This window comes from Eleutherodactylus coqui, chromosome 1 (assembly GCF_035609145.1).
Source record: "Eleutherodactylus coqui strain aEleCoq1 chromosome 1, aEleCoq1.hap1, whole genome shotgun sequence".
Classification (NCBI taxonomy): Eukaryota; Metazoa; Chordata; class Amphibia; order Anura; family Eleutherodactylidae; genus Eleutherodactylus; species Eleutherodactylus coqui.
The window spans coordinates 226,892,738-226,913,106 of record NC_089837.1 but is presented as its reverse complement, the minus strand read 5'-3'; the positions used below and the strand labels follow the sequence as shown (position 1 = coordinate 226,913,106).

Here is a 20,369-nt window from a genome sequence, read left to right as displayed (position 1 = left end):
GTCTTCTGACACTGGAATGTCCTTGAAATATTTTAACCCTTTTGAATGACACATTTCAGAAGTGAAGTTTTCATTTTCTAAAGTTTTTATTATTTAGAAAATATGAGAAAAATGCAATAAATTGTCCATATATCTAAAAACAGGTAAAGATATGGAGACAAAATTAGTTAATTTAACAATGCTTTTTCAATGAGACCCAAGCCTCATTTACATGCAACAATTATCGCTTTAACGTCCAAACGACTGAATGAATTGACAACTTTTTTGCATAAAATTTATTAGCTTGAAATCATCTCTCTTTCCCTCATTAGCTAAAGCAAAACTGTAGTAAATGTAGAACTAGTTGTTTGCTAAGGTGGGCGTGTGTTTACATATGGGATTATTTGGGCAGCAGGATTCCATTGTCGTCTTCCAGCATGAGTAAACAAGGTACTCATTATGTATGCAAGACACACACAATGAGTACATTGTTTACTCTCCTCAAGTAGTTAAACTGCTCAAAAGACTGCACGATTTCCATTAAAGGGGTGGTCTCGCGAAATCAAGTGGAGTTATACACTTCTGTATGGCCATATTAATGCACTTTGTAATATACATCGTGCATTAAATATGAGCCATACAGAAGTTATTCACTTACCTGCTCCGTTGCTAGCGTCCTCGTCGCCATGGTTCCGTCTAATTTCGGGGTCTTCTTGCTTCTTTAGACGCGCTTGCGCAGTTCCGTCTTCTCCCTTCGGCTCCGCTCGGCAGCATCGGCGATTTGGCTCCGCCCCCTTCTATGCGTCATCGCGTAGCTCCGCCCCATGATGTGTGCCGGTTCCAGCCTCCTGATTGGCTGGAATCGGCACGTGACGGGGGCGGAGCTACGCGATGATGCGTACAAGGGGGCGGAGCCAAAATGCCGATGCTGCCGAGCGGAGCCGAAGGGAGAAGACGGATCTGCGCAAGCGCGTCTAAAAAGGCAAGAATACACCGAAATTAGACGGAACCATGGCAACGGGGACGCTAGCAACGGAGCAGGTAAGTGAATAACTTCTGTATGGCTCATATTTAATGCACGATGTATATTACAAAGTGCATTAATATGGCCATACAGAAGTGTATAACCCCACTTGCTGCCGCGAGACAACCCCTTTAAAGTGAAACGAGTTATGAACTGCTTGCCGACTATTTTTATGCACTATCCAGCAGCGGGAGCCGGCTGTCACTGATAGCTGGCCTCCCGCTGTTAACCCCTTCCCTGCCATGTTCTATGTAGATCGTGGCATGGGAAGGGTTCAAAAGAGGGAGCATGCTCCCTCTGTGATGTCATCGGGCTGTCTTGATGTAATTGTAGTGAGCACGTCTGGTTGCTATAGTAACAAGACGCCACCTACAGGCACCCTGTATTACATATAATCGCTGTAAGAAGCAATAAGGCATTGCAGAAGAGAAGTCCTGCAATGCCTTATCATAGTGATCATCAGTGCTATGGTTTAAATCCCCCACAGGGATACAAATGGTGTAATAAAAATAAAAAAAAAGATAAAAATAATGTATAAGAAATAAAAATGTACAGAAAAAAAACCCTTTGTGTTATTTCTTATGTTAGCATAAAAAAAACCCCACATATTTGGTATCATCGTGTTCGTAACGACACGTGCAATAACTTGAACATTCTTTTCATCCTGCACCGCAAAAAGCCTAAAGAAAACACAAAAACTGAGGCAAAATTCAGATTTTTAGCATTTTACGTCCCGTAAACTGCAATAAAAGCCGTATGTACCCAAAAATGGTACCAATGAAAACTATTGCTTGTCTCGCAAAAAAGGCCATGTCCTGAAGGGGTTAAAAACCAGCGCTAAACCACAAGTGAACGAATAGGGCAGGACTACCCGCATTTACATATAACGATTATCGCTCACTTTCGGCCGTTTGAACATATTTTGAGTGATAATCGTTGAGTGTAAATGGGCCTTAAGTAGGGAATCCCATATTTCAGTATAAGAGCCTCATATTTCGCGGTCTTTTTCACAGATGATTGCAATCTTCCATAGTACTGGCTAAAAAATTATTTCACTCAATGATCAGTTTTACTCCAATAATTAATCCAAGCTTATACAGTTTTTTGCACTGCATGATTGTTGTCCGCATGAGCAAACAAGCTGCAGACACCATCACTAGATCGCGCAACCACTTTAGATAGAGACAGAGTCATTGTTGACTCATTCAACGAGAATCGTTCCCTTCTTGTTTGTTTCACATAGGGAATATGAACACTAATGAATGAGAAGTGTTTAAACGGAAGGACAAGTGAACGATCCAATGATTATTTTCAGTACTGCAGAAACTGAACAGCGAACGAGCAGTTAAAGTTTCTCATTTATCATTCAGTCATTGTCTCATGTTTAGTCTGAACGATTATCGTTTCCTTTCATTCATTTGAATGATTTTCTGAACGATAATCGTTCCATTTGAACGCACCTTTTAGATTAAACGCTTTTCCATGGTAGTCCTCCTAACCTTACGTGACGCAAGACAGATATCCTGTACAGAAGGTCAGCAAGCAGCCTGCGGCTATATTTCTGTATAGCTTTGAATGCTTCAGGTCAATAGGATTCATTCTGGAATATTACATTATAGGATAGGCATCTATCTCGATCTGTCCTGTTTCTGCATAGAACCTTCCACTCAGCAATAACCTATAACATTAACAATGATAACTGAACATTAATTAAAGAAAACATTGCTACATTGAAATGTGAAATTAACAATTCGTAAATGATATGAATGTGCAGATGATGCAATAAATTATCTTAAGAAATCCTGTCTGCTAATGAAATTATAAAGCCTTTTCATGCTTTATCAGTGTCATGATTCTATTTATTCCTCCACACTTGTGAGGTTGAATTTGGCCTCAATATTTGCAAATTAAAGCTGCTCATGTCTGACATTTCCACTGCGCTGTATAGGTTGGGATTCAAGGCTTTTGGAATCTGAATAGGATATTTTTCTTTGAAAGGTGTTACTCGTGTTGACTATCAGAAGCCATAACTGTAGACATTATCCTTCACAATACAATTACAGGAATTAGCACAGCACACTGACATTAAGCATCACATGTATAAGCAAAATGCGATTGTTCCCAGCAAGAAAAACCAAGTAATCTCGTAGATATACCTCCTAATGGCTAACAAAAATACATGATGTTATTGTGAGCTTTCCAACCTTAGGGATCTTCCTCAGGCATAATGAAATATATAATATAGTGCGCAAGCGGGGGTTACGGGATCTCTTACTCACTGTTCCCTGCCCAGGGGTGGCAGCACTGCAGTGATGTCCAGAAACACCAGGTAAAGTTCAAATGCTGGTTCCTCCAGCGTTTATTTCATCATAGCATAGCAAAGGTATTTAGAACACAAATACAGTCCAGCATATCATATAATAATCTTTATTTGTATAGCGCCAACATATTCCGCAGCGCTTACATAGACGGGGAATACAGTAAGACAAAAAGTACAAAGATTACAGAACCACGGTTACATAGTAATCAGTTGATGGAAACAATAGGGGTGAGGGTCCTGCTCCAATGAGCTTACATACTACAAGTAATAGGATGATACAGAAGGTAAAGGGGCTGGAGATGTGCAGGGTATGGTGAGGTGGAGAGAGTGGGATGCTATACACACAGACAATGGTCAGACCGTATAGTGGCGGAATTGGTATGGCTGCAGTGGCAGTTGATGATGGCTAGCAGGGATTGCAGTCAATAGGTCAGGGAGCATGTTATCAGGCGGAGTACAGAGGGGTTTGTTTAGGGTATGTGGTATGCCTCCCTGAAGAGGTGCGTTTTTAGAGCACGCCTGAAGTTTTGTGAGTCCTGGATTGCTCGGGTAGCCTTTGGTAGTGCGTTCCAGAGGGCTGGTGCTGTTCTGGAGAAGTCTTGGAAGCAGGAATGAGAAGTTCGAATTAGAGGGGTGTGCAGTCTAGTTTCATTAGCAGAGAGCGGAGAGCCTGGGCTGGGTGATGGATTGAGATGAGGGAGGCAATGTAGGGTGGCGCTGCACTGTGGAGGGCCTTATGAATGAAGGTAGTGAGTTTAAATTGAATTCTGTATTTGACGGGCAGCCAGTGCAGTGACCGGCACAGGGCGGAGGCGTCCGAGTAGCGGCTGGACAGGAAGATGAGCCTGACTGCCGCATTCTGGATGAATTGGAGAGGGTAGAGTCTGGAACAGGGGAGGCTCATCAGCAGCGGCACTGTTGTCTGTCACAGTCTACACAGTAACGCATACCACTTTTTCCAGCGGACCTTCCCGGAAGGTGACTTCGCCCCAACAGGCAATGAGAGAGGGGCTGACTACCCCCTGTCCGCTTCGTGTTTCCAGGTTCCTCACACACCGACACCAGGTCTACATAGACCTGAGGGCCCCCACAGGCCTCAATGGACCTTAACTCCACCAGCTTCAAGGACACTGAGCTTGTGTGGGAGGGGAAATTTAATCCGTGTCTCTGCAACTGCGTTCAGAGGGCCCCTACAAGCCACTCTTGCTACTGCATTACCACATATCCCCCTCCCCATGACAAAGACCATCAGGCTTTTCATAAGCAACTTAGATCCCCCAGGGTCAAATACTTGCTGAACTATAACAAGGGGCCTATGCTGTCCCTCAACACTTTCTTTTATTTGTCTGATAAACTGTCTCCTCTTGTCTAGTTGTGCCGCGCTGGATTCTAACTGTCTCTTTTCCTCCACAACTAAAGCACCTTTACTACTGCTACCTGCTTATCTGTAGCTGGGTCACCAATCTCTCGTGCAGGGCTTCCTTAAAGTCCGGTTAGTCTTTCAAGACCTCTGCTTGCTTTTCTGTCAGACTATAAGCAGCTTTCTCCATTTCCAGCTTTTCCTTGAGCTCCATTACCTGCAACTACCATTCACTATTTCTCCGGGCTACCTGAATGTTCAGCTCTGCAACTTGATTATGCAAATCTGCAGTTTGATTCTGTTCATCTGTAGAAGCGCTTTCCAACTTGCAACACGTCATCTCCAATTTTTGGGTTTTCATTTGCAGTTTCCTACAGTCCTGTTTATACTGCGCCTCCAGATATACTCTGCGATCAGCCTCATCTCTGGCTACCTTTCTGGGGTCTTGTATCTCTTCACAGGCTGTTGAAAGATATCCCTAATATTTCTTCTTCTCGCTTTTCAATTCTTTCAAGGCTTGTTCACACTGGATGGTTTTCTGTTTCAGCAACAACCTGTGATCCGTTTCAGTTTTAGCTAATCTTATGGCACACTCATTCTCCTCAGCCTTGACTGACTGTCAGTGCAGCCATCTGCTTAAAGGAGATGTCTCGAGGAAGCAGTGAATTTTTTTTTTTGCCCAGTCCCCCCCATTAAGTACACATTACTAAGCCCCCCTGTAAATGACATTTCTAGCTGGTTCGTACTTACCGTTCCAGCGTTTCAGCAACTTATAAAAGTTTCCCCAAGATGGCCGCCAGCTCTTTTCCCGTCGCTCGCTGCAGCCCGACGTGCGCGCTCCCGAGACGCTGCCAGCTGTGTCTCCATGACAACACGACGCCCCGCAGCCGCCGACCGGACCCCTGGAGTGAACACGGCCGACCAGTCACCCACCGCCAGGCAGAAGGTAACCGGCGCAGCCCCCCCATCACAGCGGCAGCCCCCCGGCCCAGCGCTAGTTCCCCCGGCGCAGCGACAGCCCCCCCCGGCCCAGCGACAGCCCCCCCCCGGCCCAGCGACAGCCCCCCCCCCCGGCCCAGCGACAGCCCCCCCCCCCGGCCCAGCGCTAGTTCCCCCGGCCTAGCGACAGCCCCCCCCGGCCCAGCGACAGCCCCCCCCCCCCCCCGACCCAGCGCTAGTTCCCCCGGCCTAGCGACAGCCCCCCCCCGGCCCAGCGCTAGTTCCCCCGGCGCAGCGACAGCCCCCCCCCCCCCCGGCCCAGCGCTAGTTCCCCCGGCGCAGCGACAGCCCCCTCCATCGCAGCGACAGCCCCCCCCGGCGCAGCCCGGCGCAATGGCAGCCCCCCCGGCCCATCACTTACCAGGACAGCTGGACGGCGGGACAGCTGGGCGGCTTCTCCGGACAGCTCGGCAGCTCTGCACCTTCCTCTAACAGAGGAAGGTACAGAATGGCCGCTCCAGCGCGCTCCCGAGCAGTGACAGCTCGTCTGCGCATGCACAGAAGAGATGTAGCGGGGAGCACACTGAAGCGGCTCGTGCTGAAAGGAGAAGACCGGACTGCGCAAGCGCGTCTAAAAAAGCAAGCTGCCAGCGAATTTAGACGGAACCATGGAGACGGGGACGCTAGCAATGGAGCAGGTAAGTGGAATAACTTCTGTATGGCTCATATTTAATGCACGATGTATATTACAAAGTGCATTAATATGGCCATACGGAAGTGTATAACCCCACTTGGTTTCGCGAGACCACCCCTTTAATTAGGAACAGCTTTGTCCCCCGCTTCTGGACTTTACTCTGAGTCAACTGTTTCAGCAGCTCCTTCATGCTTGCAGGGTCTATTCGCAACTTTTCACTATCTTTTTCCTTCTGGACTACAGGGTCCACACTGACTACCTCATCTGTCTCACTAGAAGTGGTCTTTTTTTCTCTTTTTTTTTTCTTCCTTGCACTTTTAATGTTTGCAGTCCAAATGGATTTTTGGTTGCTGCTAGCAACTATTTCCATTTCCTTGGAAACTACAGCTTCAAATCCTCTCTCTCACTCTGGAGGCATATTTGTGCTGAATCTCACGGGGCGTTGGCTGAACCCTCTGTAGCAACCTGTTCACACTCTGACTTACTTTCAGGAACATTACTACACATACTAGGCACATTATATAGAGCAGTGGTCCCCAACCTTTTTGGCACCAGGGACCGGCTTCAAGCAAGACCATTTTTACAAGGCCCGGCAGGGTTGGGCGGGACATGGGCGGGGCTTTGGTTATATGGGGCGGGGTTATGAAGGGGGTTGGAGTTTAGTGCATACTTACTTAATTATGACAGTACACACATAGGGCAGTATAATATATCCCCCCCGCCTGGCAGCACACAAACAGGGCAGTATATAATCTATCCCCCCCCAGCACACACATAGGACAGCATATAATTTATCTCCCCCGCCCCCCCCAAGCACACACATAGGGCAGCATATAATTCATCCCCCCAGTAGTAAGCAGCCCCCCCCCCTAGTAATACGCAGCCTACCCCCAGTAATACGCAGCCCCCCCAGTAATACGCAGCCCCCCCAGTAGTAAGCAGCCCCCCCCAGTAATAAGCGGCACCCCCCAGTAATAAGCAGCCCCCCCCAGTAATAAACAGCCCCCCCCCCCAGTAATAAGCAGCCCCCCCTCAGTAATAGGCAGCCCCCACCACTCAGTAATAGACAGTCCCCTCAGTAATAACCAGCCCCCCCCAGTAATAGGCAGTCCCCCCCCAGCCCTCCCCACCCATATACTTACCTCCTCCCTGCTGTCAGCGTCGCTCTCTCTCTGCTTGCCCTGACGCCAGTGTGCAGCCCGGCACGCTTCCTCCCCGAGTCCTCTCCTGCGGAACTAATGAGCAGGGGACTTGGGGAGGAGGATCCTGGCTGCACACTGACGTCAGTGTGCGCCGGGATCAGCGCGATTACCAGCGGGGAGCTGCGGCGCCCCCGCTGGTAATCACTTCAGTGGTGAGAACACCGCGGGCCACATAACACGAGGCAGCGGGCCGGATTCGGCCCGCGGGCCTTGTGTTTAGAAGAGAGTTTCACAGAGGCAGTCAAGGTCCAATTACTAAATTCACCACTGACTCTTTTGGACCGGCAGACTAATAAGCTTAAAATTAAAATTTAACTTTTATTTATTCACTTAAAAAGTGTGAAATAGACAAACAAACATACACATATATGTAGTGGATACTGTCTCACTTAGAGATCTCAATTCCTCAATTGAAGATTTCGGACAACTAGTGTGTCCAATTACTAGCAAAGCTAATATAGTGCGTATATTTTACGCGTGCCCTCGGGTAGAGTGGCAATTTTGAATAATTCACAGGCTCTCCCGGCCAAAAACACACCAGTGGCGGTCGATTTGTATGATATATTTTTTGACCGCAACAAGTGTTTAATAAGTTCCCTACACGTTTCACCCCCAACCACACAGGGGCTCCTCAGGGGCCAATAGTTGTACCAGGAATCAGTTTCTGGCAAGTGGTTATGGAGAACAAGAATGTCGTAGGAAGGTCAAATCACCTCCCTCACGTACGTATTCGTTAGTGATCGGCTAGTATGTTTCAAAATTATTTGTTAGTGATTAGCTGGTATAATCTTCCAACAAAAACAATCGTGGACAAAAAAAATTATCTTTTTGGAAGTTACCCTCAGGGGTATTGTTATTATAGATAGGGAAACCCCAATAGATATTAATACGTCCCTCTATGGTTTCCACTGCCTTGTCCTCTAAGGAGCTAATCCCTCACTGGTGACTCACTACAGGGAAGGTAGTAGCATCCAACGAGCAGTTGTTCTCCTTGGATATCTAATGCATCTACCTAACCTTCTCTCAGGAGTCAATAGTGACAACCCACAATCGGTTATTCACCCTCTGTTTCTAAGATAAGAGACAGCGTTTAAAAGCAGATATCTGAGAATAAATGAACAGAGATGCAGCATGTCAGTCCTGATGGTGGGCTAACAGCAATAGTGAGGAAAAATAAATGAACAGAGATGCAGCATGTCAGCCCTGATGGTGGGCTAACAGCAATAGTGAGGAAAAATGAATGAGCAGAGATGCAGCATGTCAGCCCTGATGGTGGGCTAACAGCAATAGTGAGGAGTTCAGACAAGGTGGTTTATATAGAGGTCAGAGAGTACCTCCCATCGGGGGAGTGTCAAATTATATACCAATCATTGAGCAGTCTCCTTGATGACACATAATGACACGCCTACCCCTCTTCATACACAGACCTATTGTCATGGCAACTAATAGATGCATCTTAGTGCTGTCTTCTTACAGACTATTGCAGTGTATGAGGCCAGTGTACGCGTAATATGCATGTCATTTTGTTATGGATTACTAACCCGGAAGCACTATGTAAGAAGCTTTTTATGTAACCCTCCCGCCCGCCGGAAGTCAGGATACGGCGTCCCGGGTCAGTGTACGGGTAGTATGCAGTAATTAACATGTGGGTAAAGTGTTTTGTATGCTAGTATATAAGGATAAGAAATGCTTGCATAGATGTCACTTGAAAAAGTCGCTGTTATGCGACGAAACGCGTCGGACGTATTTTTAAATAAAAGTTTCTCTTTTGTTTTGTAAACCAAGGAGCCTACTATTGATTTAGTTTAATAGGTTTCCTTCACTTTGGAGCGCTGGATCTTTTTTTGTTCTTTGGTTTTTCCACGTTTGTCTAGTCGCACCCCAGATTGGGGGAGGTGACAGATCCTTGCTTGCTCCTGTGCATCCATCTCCGTATTTTTTGGCTGGAGAGAGGAGATCACATTATATATTCAACGCCTACCAGGACGACGGGGAGGTGTTAGGTGGTGGGTCCTTTTCTAGGGACCCATCCACCTACACCGGGTAAGTCCTTAGTTATTCTTGCTTGCATTTAAAGAACTGCATTTCAGTGGGTGGAGCGGCGTCCCTTATTGCTTTTTTCTTGTTTTTTTTTAGGGGCAAGATTAAAGGAGATGTCCCGAGGCAGCAAGTGGGTCTATACACTTCTGTATGGCCATATTAATGCACTTTGTAATGTACATTGTGCATTAATTATGAGCCATACAGAAGTTATAAAAAGTTTTATACTTACCTGCTCCGTTGCTGGCGTCCTCGTTCCCATGGAGCCGACTAATTTTCGCCCTCCGATGGCCAAATTAGCCGCGCTTGCGCAGTCCGGGTCTTCTCCTCTTCTCTATGGGGCTCCGTGTAGCTCCGTGTAGCTCCGCCCCGTCACGTGCCGATTCCAGCCAATCAGGAGGCTGGAATCGGCAATGGACCGCACAGAAGCCCTGCGGTCCATGAAGATAGAGGATCCCGGCGGCCATCTTCAGCAGGTGAGTATGAAGACGCCGGACCGCCGGGATTCAGGTAAGCGCTGTGCGGGTGGTTTTTTTAACCCCTGCATCGGGGTTGTCTCGCGCCGAACGGGGGGGGGGTTTAAAAAAAAAAAAAACCCGTTTCGGCGCGGGACATCTCCTTTAACTAATTCTGCAATTTTGGTATGCTTTTTTTATTTTTCTGTTTAACGGCATTTACCATGCAGTATAAATATTTTGTAAAATTAATTCTGCGAGTCATTATGACTACGTCAATATCAAATTTACATTTTTTCTGTTTTTCCTTTTTTTGCATGCTTTAAAAAACAAAAAAAAGACGTAACTTTTTTTAAATTAACAGTTCTATGTGAGATTTTTCTTTTTTGCATGACGAGTTATACTTTTTAATGGTAATATTGCTTGATCCATATAACTCTGATTGTTTTGTTTTAATAAGGCGAGATATGGCAGAATAGCTTTTTTCTACATTTTTAGCATATCTTTTACGGCTTACACTGCGTGGTTTAAATAACATACTACATTTTTTACGTGGCCGATTACAAATGAGTGTGTGTGTGTCCTATTTTTTTTTTTTTTTTAATATACTAAGGGGGAAGGGTAGGGTTTTGACTTCATTTCTTTGGTATTTTTACCGTTTATTTTACAGTTTTTACTTTTTTCCCCACTAGGAAACTTGTTCAGTTTCTGCATGCATTTTCAGTGAATGACTATCGCTCAGATTGTTGCTGGATCGCGGTAATCCGGACGATAGTTCTTCCATGTAAAAACAACTGCCGCAAATAGGCGTATGGGTGGTAGTTAAGGGGTGAAACTCATTACAAATAAAAGTAATCCAATCTAGCACATTATAGCTTACTCTTTGCACCTCTTCCACCTGTCCCCCTTCTTTCTCTACTTGTTCTCTGCTTTGTCGTGTCTTGTATTTGGTTACAAATCCCCGAGTTATTCAGTTAGGTTCTGACATATTGATTATGTACTAAAGGTAATTCCTTCCTTTTTTCTTACTTTGACTCCCAGCATGATATTGCAAGTTGAGTCTCTAGCTTACCCTTTTGCCTGCACTATCCTCTTATTCACTCTTTGTCATGAAACCTATAATCTTCACAGGGTAAATAACTCTTTGTCTCAACACATTGTAAAACAACCTATTTTGTTCATTCTTTCAGCACTTTTTTCATGTATTTTACTTAAATAAATATAAAAGTAAGCTAGTGAAGAGTTATAACATTTACTTGCATAGTATGGAGTGCTGGTGGACACGCTTGTTATACTCTACTCACACAACCCTTTTAAGATAAATACGTACAGTAACCTGTCATAGCTTCCACTGCAAACTTCTTCCACTATCTATTGAAATGTGTGCTGATTTTTTCCAGTGCCTTAAATGAGTATTACCAACTGCATTTATGGCATATCCATAGCATGTGGCTTGTTTCGGAACTCCTAAAGACTTAAGTGAAGGAGACTGCACACAAGGACCTACGCCTCTTCATTTAACTCTTGGAGATGGAAATTGGTAATTGGACTCCCATTGTCTTTATAGGGGAGTATTCGAGACATGAGTCCCGTCAGATATTTACTGTATAGCATATCCCCTCTAAAGGCCCATTTACACGCATAGATAATCCCTCAAACTATTGAAAGTTTTAGCGATCATTTTGCATAAAGTGTTAATGGACCCTAATGTCCATTAACAATTTATCATCTTCATTTGCATGTAAAAGGGCCTCCAGGAGCTGTTTGCAGAACCCAGCATGTGGGCTGGGCTCTGCACAGAGCTGCATTGTTCTTTTTGGGGCTGCCGGCAGAATACAATGTAATCTTCCAACTGCCGCGGAGAGCACAGCATGCGGTCTATTGAGAGATACTTTCTCTCTGCAATTGAATGATGGATTTTAAGCTCAACTTAAAATCATTGTTCAGATGAAAAGTGCACGATGGCAGCATTTACACACAACGATTATCGCTCATTTGTGGTTGTTTTGATCATTGCGTGTGAATGGGCCGTAAGACTGTTATCTTATGAGTTCAGGACCCTCTTTGTGGAATTTTTTGAGGCTAAATCAATAAGCCACAGAATATTATAGCACTATAGAAATAAAATTGAAGCCCAAACTATTCCAACCAATAAGGGTTCACATGTAAAGCATTGCACTAACTGGCATAGATTGACTGTGTTGGTCTGCTGTAAGATCAGTTAAAAAGAATGTGTATATGTAGTCTGGGGCATTGCCAATAATTATGCATATTGTTAGTATGCATGACTTACTCTTTTGTCATTTGTAACACAGCAGCAAATTAAAATTGCACTTTCCTACCAACAGCTACCTAGTGAGAGTATTAGAAGAAGGGATTAAAAAAAATCTATTTTATTAGCTATATAGCCATATGTAAGCGATTGTACTTAGCTGTTTTTATTAGAATAGCATTGTTTTTAAACATTTAGTACAACTAGTGATGGTTGTATTGTATCACCATGAGAGTATTGTCATATTAATATTAAATACTATACAGTTTGCTAGAATCCTATTGCTGGAGGAAGAGAAATGAACCTAAATATAGTAAAGAGGTAGAACTAGTTGTATACTATTTTGTTACTGGTCTGTATTTTTACCCATCCTCATGTTGAATGATTGCTATGTGCAGAGTGTAACATTAAAACTCAGCTTAACTCATTTTATATGCTGCTCTGCAAAGGCTCTCCCTCCTCCAGATAACGTCTCCCACTGAGAATAAGATCGTTATTTGTACCAGGCTTAGTTGCGACCGGCTAAAGCCAATAATTGCCCTGAATCGTCTGTGTATAGTGGTCTAAATCTTATGACTTTTGCATTATTTCTGGGAAGAGTTCTACAGTATCTCACTTTAACGTAGAAAACAAAGTTTGTCTTGTTTCATAATAATTAGCTCTTGCGGTTTCTTAGAATATGTCTCCCGTGATTTGACATTACCCTTGAATTACATTTGGCAACGATTCAGGTCATAATAAATTACTTTATACTGCAACTGCAGCCACCCTGAGGAAAGACAGAAAATGGCCTTAACTCTTCATAAGTATTGTTCTGTCCTTGAAAAATAAAATCTGCAGTCATTTGTGTCTGCTGTGTGATTAGAATGTGGCTTATTGTAGTTTGGTCAAATTTCAGGTATGGAAAAAAAATGTAAGCAGCGTACAGTATTTTCTCCAGGAAATAAGGGGCAAACTCATTGATAAAGGGACTGTCCATTATTATTAAAATCATGCTTCATCACTGTATAATAAATGTGTATGCAAATTTCTAATATTCTGTATGTTTTGGTTCCTTACTTTCAAATTTGCCTCTTATTGGTAAATTTTTTTTTTTATACAATCAAATGCTAAAAACCTAAATACACCTCATTAGAGATGAGCGAGCATACTCGCTTAGGGCAATTACTCGATCGAGCATTGCCCTTAGCAAGTACCTGCCCGCTCGGAAGAAAAGATTCGGCAGCTGGCGGCGGGGGAGAGCGGTGAGAAACGAAGGGGAGATCTCTCTCTCCCTCTTTCCCTCTCTCGCTCCCCCCTGCTCACTGCCGCAACTCACCTGTCACCTGTCACCCGCGCCGGCAGCCGAACCTTTTCTTCCGAGTGGGGAGATACTCGCTAAGGACAATGCTCAATCGAGTAATTGTCCTTAGCGAGTATGCTCGCTCATCTCTGCACCTCATCCTTCTCACTGCTTTATGATTTAAACAGACTGATCACCCACTTTGATGCATTGTAATAAAAGAAAAAAAGTTGTGCTTATGTTGTGTTCAGTTTACATGGAATTGTCGTGACTGGACAGAATTCTAGCAAACCCTTTAGGCCGATTGCAGACGGCTGGTCGGATTCTGTCTGTGAGATTCTCGCAGCGGGATGTGACCCTGTACCCCGGCGGTGACCCCCAGCTTACATATCTTCTCTCTGCTATGTGCATGTACTGGCTGGCGCACAGCCGCACGTGCGCAGTGCAGAGCTGCCGGGCCAGCGATGATGCGAATAGGACATGAGACATGCTGCGATTTTTTATTTATTTATTTTTTTAACCCCACGAGCGGAATATCGTAGTTGATTTCCGCTCATGGGCATGAAAATGCAATTTTCAATGCATGTCCTATGGGTTGTATTTGCCGCGGGATCCAGAGCTCCAAATACGCCCCTGTGCATTGGGCCTTAAGCTACATGCATGGGTAGTGTATTTCCTGCAGACTTTCCACAGCACATTCACAGCAAGATCTGTACGGCTTACACACTAATTTTGTAGTGGATTTCATCCCCTGATTTTTACTGAAATTAGTAGTGAAATGGTTCAAACAATACTGTGTATTTAAAAATACACAATCAATTTCGGCAGAGAAAGTTTCCGCTTTGTGTAAGCAAGATATGTTGGGTATGTTCATGTGGCTGTTTGAAAGGGCAAACTCTGCATGCAGACTTTCTGACCTGTTTCTGCACATATCTGCGTCATATATCACATATATCATATATGCACATATCACATATATGACATCACTTTTATACTGAACCACTTGAGGAAATTCCACATGCAGATTTCAGTCAATCAGCCAAATACAAAGTGAATTAACAAGAGAAATCTAAGTCAAATCAATATTTGGTATGACCATTGATTTGATTTAGATTTCTCTTTTGTTCATTCACTTTCTGTTTTGACAAAAAGAGATTGTTAACACGTCTATCTTTGAAAGCATTCTTGCTTTGCAACATTTGTTCAAACCTGCCGAATATTTTTGCACAGTGATATATGTAATATAGTGACCCCAGCATTATTTTGTCTTCTTTAGAACTTGCTTGTAACGGGAGCAGTTGACTGCAGTTTAAAAGGCTGGGATTTAAGGGCTATCCGTCAACCTGTCTTTGAACTCCTTGGTCATACTTATGCTATCAGGCGGGTGAAAGTAAGTATTTTAATACCAGCTCAGATATATTATCTGAAATGTACAATTTTACTCTCATTCTATGGTATGAGCTAAATCAGGGGTGTAACTACAAAGGATGCAGGGGATGCGGTCGCACCCGGGCCCAGGAACCTTGGGGGGCCCATAAGGCCTCTCTTCCCCATATAGGGAGCCCAGTGCTATGAATAAAGCATTATAGTTGGGGGCCCTGTTACAGGTTTTGCATCGGGGCCCGGGAGCTTCAAGTTACGCCTCTGAGCTAAATGTATAAATATTGAAGCTTTAGGCTTAATTTGACACATGACAAACCGGTATATTCAAAATGCAGGTTATCCTGTTTTCTTAGATGGGTTTTCCCATGACTTAATATTGCTTCACAAGCACTCTGTACTTGCTGCTGACCAGACATGTGACTACTGCAGTCAATCACTGGCTTAAGAAAGTCATTACTGTAGACAGTGATTGGCTGCAGCAATCACATGTCCAGGTCAACAGCAATCGGGAAGTACAGAGTGGTTGAGAAGCTATTTTAAATCTTGGGCAAACCCTTTTAAATTGCATTAACTATAACTAGAGATGAGCGAGTATACTCGCTAAGGCACATTACTCGAGCGAGTAGTGCCTTAGCCGAGTATCTCCCCGCTCGTCTCTAAAGATTTGGGGGCCGGCGGCGGGGGAGAGCAGGGAGGAACAGAGGGGAGATCTCCCTCTCTCCCCCCGCTCCTCGCCACAACTCACCTGTCACCCGCATCGGCAGCCGAATCTTTAGAGACAAGCGGGGAGATACTCGGCTAAGGCACTACTCGCTCGAGGAATGTGCCTTAGCGAGTATACTCACTCATCTCTAACTATAACCCTTTGCTTTACCTTACAGATGAATTTTGGTGACACTGCGTTAACTTTAAAATACCACTGTCCTTGTATGCAAATATATAGGCATCCTGTACTACCCTTTTTATAAGAGTAGACTCTTTCTTCACACATACCTCAACTATATGATAAACGCGTGGGGTGAACCTAATTAGTCTTACCTATTATTTAGTTTTGTTAGCTTTTTTCACTCAAGCTATTTCCTTGTTCTCCTTTTATTTATCATATTGTAAAGTAAAAAAGGGTGGAAAATGGACTTGTTGAAGTCTGGAGACCAGTTTATAGGTAGACATAAACAATATGCTGAGATGTATATATCTATTTCTCACATCTTACAATTCCTTGTAGATGAATTTCAAGGTTCACCTGCTTTTACAGCTACAACAATCTGTAATAATAAAAATGTGACACGCTGACATAAAATTAATTTGAAATGCAATGTAGTAGTAGATAAAATATGAGAACAGCACCACTCCTAATATTACTGGGGCATGAAAGTAAGGCGTGCTCATGTTCACAATTCATAAACAAGAATTTAGGTAATCATCCTCTGATAAGGCGATCCTCTCAGTTTCAGTTTTCTTATTTTCTCTGTACTGCAGTACATTATTATCACTTTTCCAAATAATTTAATATTAGTGAAGGAAAGAAAAGTCATTGCATGCAGTCTATAGGAAGGAAATGTTAAAGCACAGCTGCTTATCTGCAAATAACCTTAGGCCCCCGTGTCCACAGCACGCACGGATTCTGAATGCGGAATCTCGCACAGAATCTCCCCGTGCCCTCAGCCATGGGACATTTTCTTACCTCTCTAGATCCAGCGCAGGACTCCTCTGTCGCAGCCTGTTCTTTTTTTCTTCTGCACGACGGATGCGTCCAGGCCCGCATGCACAGTGTATTTTTTTTTCTCAAATCTCCTGCTTTCCAGCGGGATGTGCAACACATCTGCAGTGTCAGCCGTCCGTATGGGAATCCGCACGAAATGGAGCATGCTGCGTCTTTTTTCCCCATGCGATACGCACGCCGGGAAAAAATGACATCTGCAGGTATTTAATTACCTCCGGATGACCAATGAATGTCTATGGGCATATTGAACTGCGGATCATCTACGCCGGTGACCCGCAATTCACTTTTGCCTGTGGACGTTAGGCCTTAGAGTGCAAACAGCTGAGATTCCTCGTCCACTGATCCATGTCGCATCCAAACTAGACTCCAGAACTTCAATCAAAAGCTTTTTTTTGTTGGCCAAACATTTGAGATATTTCCAACCCTACCAAGGTGTTTCCGCAGGAAAAAATAGAGAGACCCCAGTAGGAAAATAAATGCTGCAGATAATTGGTCAATAAAAGAACATTTTTTTTGACTGAAATCTTTGGAATGCTGCAACTCATTTATTTCCAACTCCCTAATGATGGGTCCATTTTAGGACTTAAAGGCGTTTGTGCCAAGACTGCAAATTATGCCCTATCCACAGGATAGGGAATAACTTGCTGATTGATGAGACCTCACTGCTGAAACCTGTGCTGATCTCAAACAGGGGGCCTGTGTACCCTGTCGTATTGGCCGTGGACCTGAGAGTGCCGATTGGTGATTCAAAGGAGACCGAGAAAAGAGTGGAGGCTAGTGCTCCTTACACCCCACCCCCAACCCCCAGATAACCCTGCAGAGGAGATCGGGTCGGTAGAAGCTGCTGCTGCTCATTGAGTTGTAAGTGAGGCTAGCCTCTCAAAGGACTTTAGGTGTGCACACTAATAGGGATAGAATAACCTGCAGGTATTATCGACCTTTCATTGAGTAAATTGAACTGAGAGACATACTGGTCCTTAAGAGATTGGGCAGCAGGGACCTCTCCCACGTTTCTGGACTGAGATACCTTGTACAGAGGAAACTGAAAAGGGCTTTAGAAGTGAAAGCATCTACAGCCAAAAAGGAAACTGTATATATCATAATTAGAGATGAGCAAGCATACTTGCTAAGGACAAATACTTGAGCGAGTATCGTCCTTTTCGAGTACCTGCCCGCTCGTGAGAAAAGATTTGGCAGGCAGCGGGGGAAGCCCCAGTTACAGGGGAAAACAGCCTCTGCAGTGACATTAGTCACTGGCAGAGCTATCCAGGGTCTAGTCTGACCCTCCAGCTCTGCTGTAGCAGGAAACCCAGGCAGTCACATGACCCCCTGTTACATGTTACTTTCACTTTCAGTACACAGTGCTCATTGAGCACTGTGTACTCGGAGAAGCAGAATGCAGGAAGGGTTAAAAACCCCTCCTGCCTTCTGCTCCGGGTTATCAGCTGTCACTAACAGTTGATAACCTGTTCCTGCTCTGATTGATTGCAGAGCAGGAGGCTTAAAGCTCCGCTGTAATTTTACTATCGGCGGTGCTTTAAGCCCAGGACCAGGCGCTGTAAATTTACTGTGCCTGGTCCTTAATGGGTTAAAGGGGTTGTCCCGCGGCAGCAAGTGGGTCTATACACTTCTGTATGGCCATATTAATGCACTTTGTAATGTACATTGTGCATTAATTATGAGCCATACAGAAGTTATAAAAAGTTTTTCACTTACCTGCTCCGTTGCTGGCGTCCTCGTCTCCATGGTTGCCGTCTAATTTTCGCCGTCTAAAATGGTCGAATGGCCAAATTAGACGCGCTTGCGCAGTCTGGGTCTTCTTTACTTCTCAATGGGGCTCCGTGTAGCTCCGTGTAGCTCCGCCCCGTCACGTGCTGATTCCAGCCAATCAGGAGGCTGGAATCGGCAATGGACCGCACAGAAGAGCTGCGGTCCACGGAGGGAGCAGACCCCGGCGGCCATCTTCAACCGGTAAGTATAGAAGTCACCGGAGCGCGGGGATTCAGGTAAGCGCTGTGCTGTTCTTTTTTTTCAGTCCCTGCATCGGGGTTGTCTCGCGCCGAACGGGGGGCGGGGGGGGGGGTTGAAAGAAAAAAAAAAACCCCGTTTCGGCGCGGGACAACCCCTTTAAGGATGAAAATCTACATGTGTGCTCACTATTATTAAGTTGTTTATTCTTTTTGCTGCACTCTTCAATAAATATTGTATTTTTTGGTTTCTCCATACTGTTTATTGTACCTGGGCGAATGCCACTTGCTCATAATGAACTCACACGAGCATATTGTCACCACGTATTGCGTCGTACGTAACACACAGTGAATGAAGACAATGAAAATCTATGAACTTTCATTCTTCCATTCACACCTTCGTGTGGGCACTGCGTATCAATACGCAGGAGAAATAAATCGCAGCATGCTCTATTTCTCTGCATATCGAATGTAGCCCTTGAATGGGCTACGTATGAAACACTATCCATACACATGTATAGCAAAGGGGCAGAGTTTCAATATGCATCCCTTCTCTGAAAAGAGTGGGGATGCCTAAAAGAAAAAATCACACAGGAGAATCGCAGCACTGTACGCATACGCCCGTGTAAATGAGCCCTAAGATTTATTTTTGCATAGATGGAGCTATATGAGGACTGAGCTCAAGTCTTTATAGATCATCTTTTGATCACTCTTTATTCCATTTTTTTCTAGAGATAAGATTAACACAAACTGTCATTCTTTTCTTTCTTTTTTTTTTATGGCATTCACAAATACGGTATCAAATTTGAATCGTTTAGTTTTTTTTCCTTCAGTCGTTCCATTCAAAGACCCTTAACATTTTCTGTCAATGTTGCCGTGTGAGATTTTTTAAATGGGGGGTGGGGGACAGGATAGCTAAGCCCAAACAACCTGTACCAGTGGTCTGTGGTTTTCCATGTTATTAAAAATATCCTTATTTATTCTTCTTTATCCTTCTTTAGCCTTATGTCTGTAAGGTATAATTTGCTCATTACAGATAAACATTAGGCGCCATAAGACATAAGAACCACATGCAACTAAACATATACAACCCCAATTCCAAAATAGCTGAGACACTGTGTAAAATGTAAATAAATGTTAAGAAAAAAATAATGCGATCATTTGGAAATCTCATATAACCATATTTTATACACAAGAGAACATAGAACACCAGAAATTGAATGTGAGACATTTTTCCATTTCAGTTTAAAAAGTAACTCGTGTAGAAATTGGCAGCAACACATCTCAAAAAAGTTGGAACATGGCCATGTCCACCATTGTGTAGCAGCCCCTCTTCTTTTTACAACAGTCTATAAACATCTGGGAAGTGAGGAAACCAAGTGCTGGAGTTTTGCGAGGCGAATGTTGTCCCATTCTTGTCCATTGTAGGACTTGTCCGATGTAGGACTCAACAGTCCGGGGTCGTCATTGCAGGATTTTTTTTTCATAATGCACCAAATGTTTTCTATTGGTGAAAGGTTTGGACTGCAGGCGGCCAATTCAGCACCCAGACTCTCCTGCATAGCCATGTTTTGTGATGAATGCAGTATGTAGTTTAGCATTGTGAATTAAAAATTATTATGTGGGATTTCCAAATCATTACATCCTTTTTTTCCTTTTCATTTATTGTATAAAAACCAATGAAAAATTAATTCCAATAAATCAGTAAAAATGAACATCCTAAGACATA

General features: G+C 44.0%; 1 protein-coding gene across 1 annotated transcript in view; it reads left to right on the top strand.

The window, feature by feature from the left end:
- Positions 1–20,369, top strand: part of PEX7 (peroxisomal biogenesis factor 7) — a 145,681-nt gene that overhangs the window by 67,951 nt on the left and 57,361 nt on the right. The window contains exon 7 of the mRNA XM_066606118.1: positions 14,844–14,957. Coding sequence (XP_066462215.1) covers positions 14,844–14,957 — 114 coding nt within the window. The remainder of the gene's footprint in view (positions 1–14,843; positions 14,958–20,369) is intronic.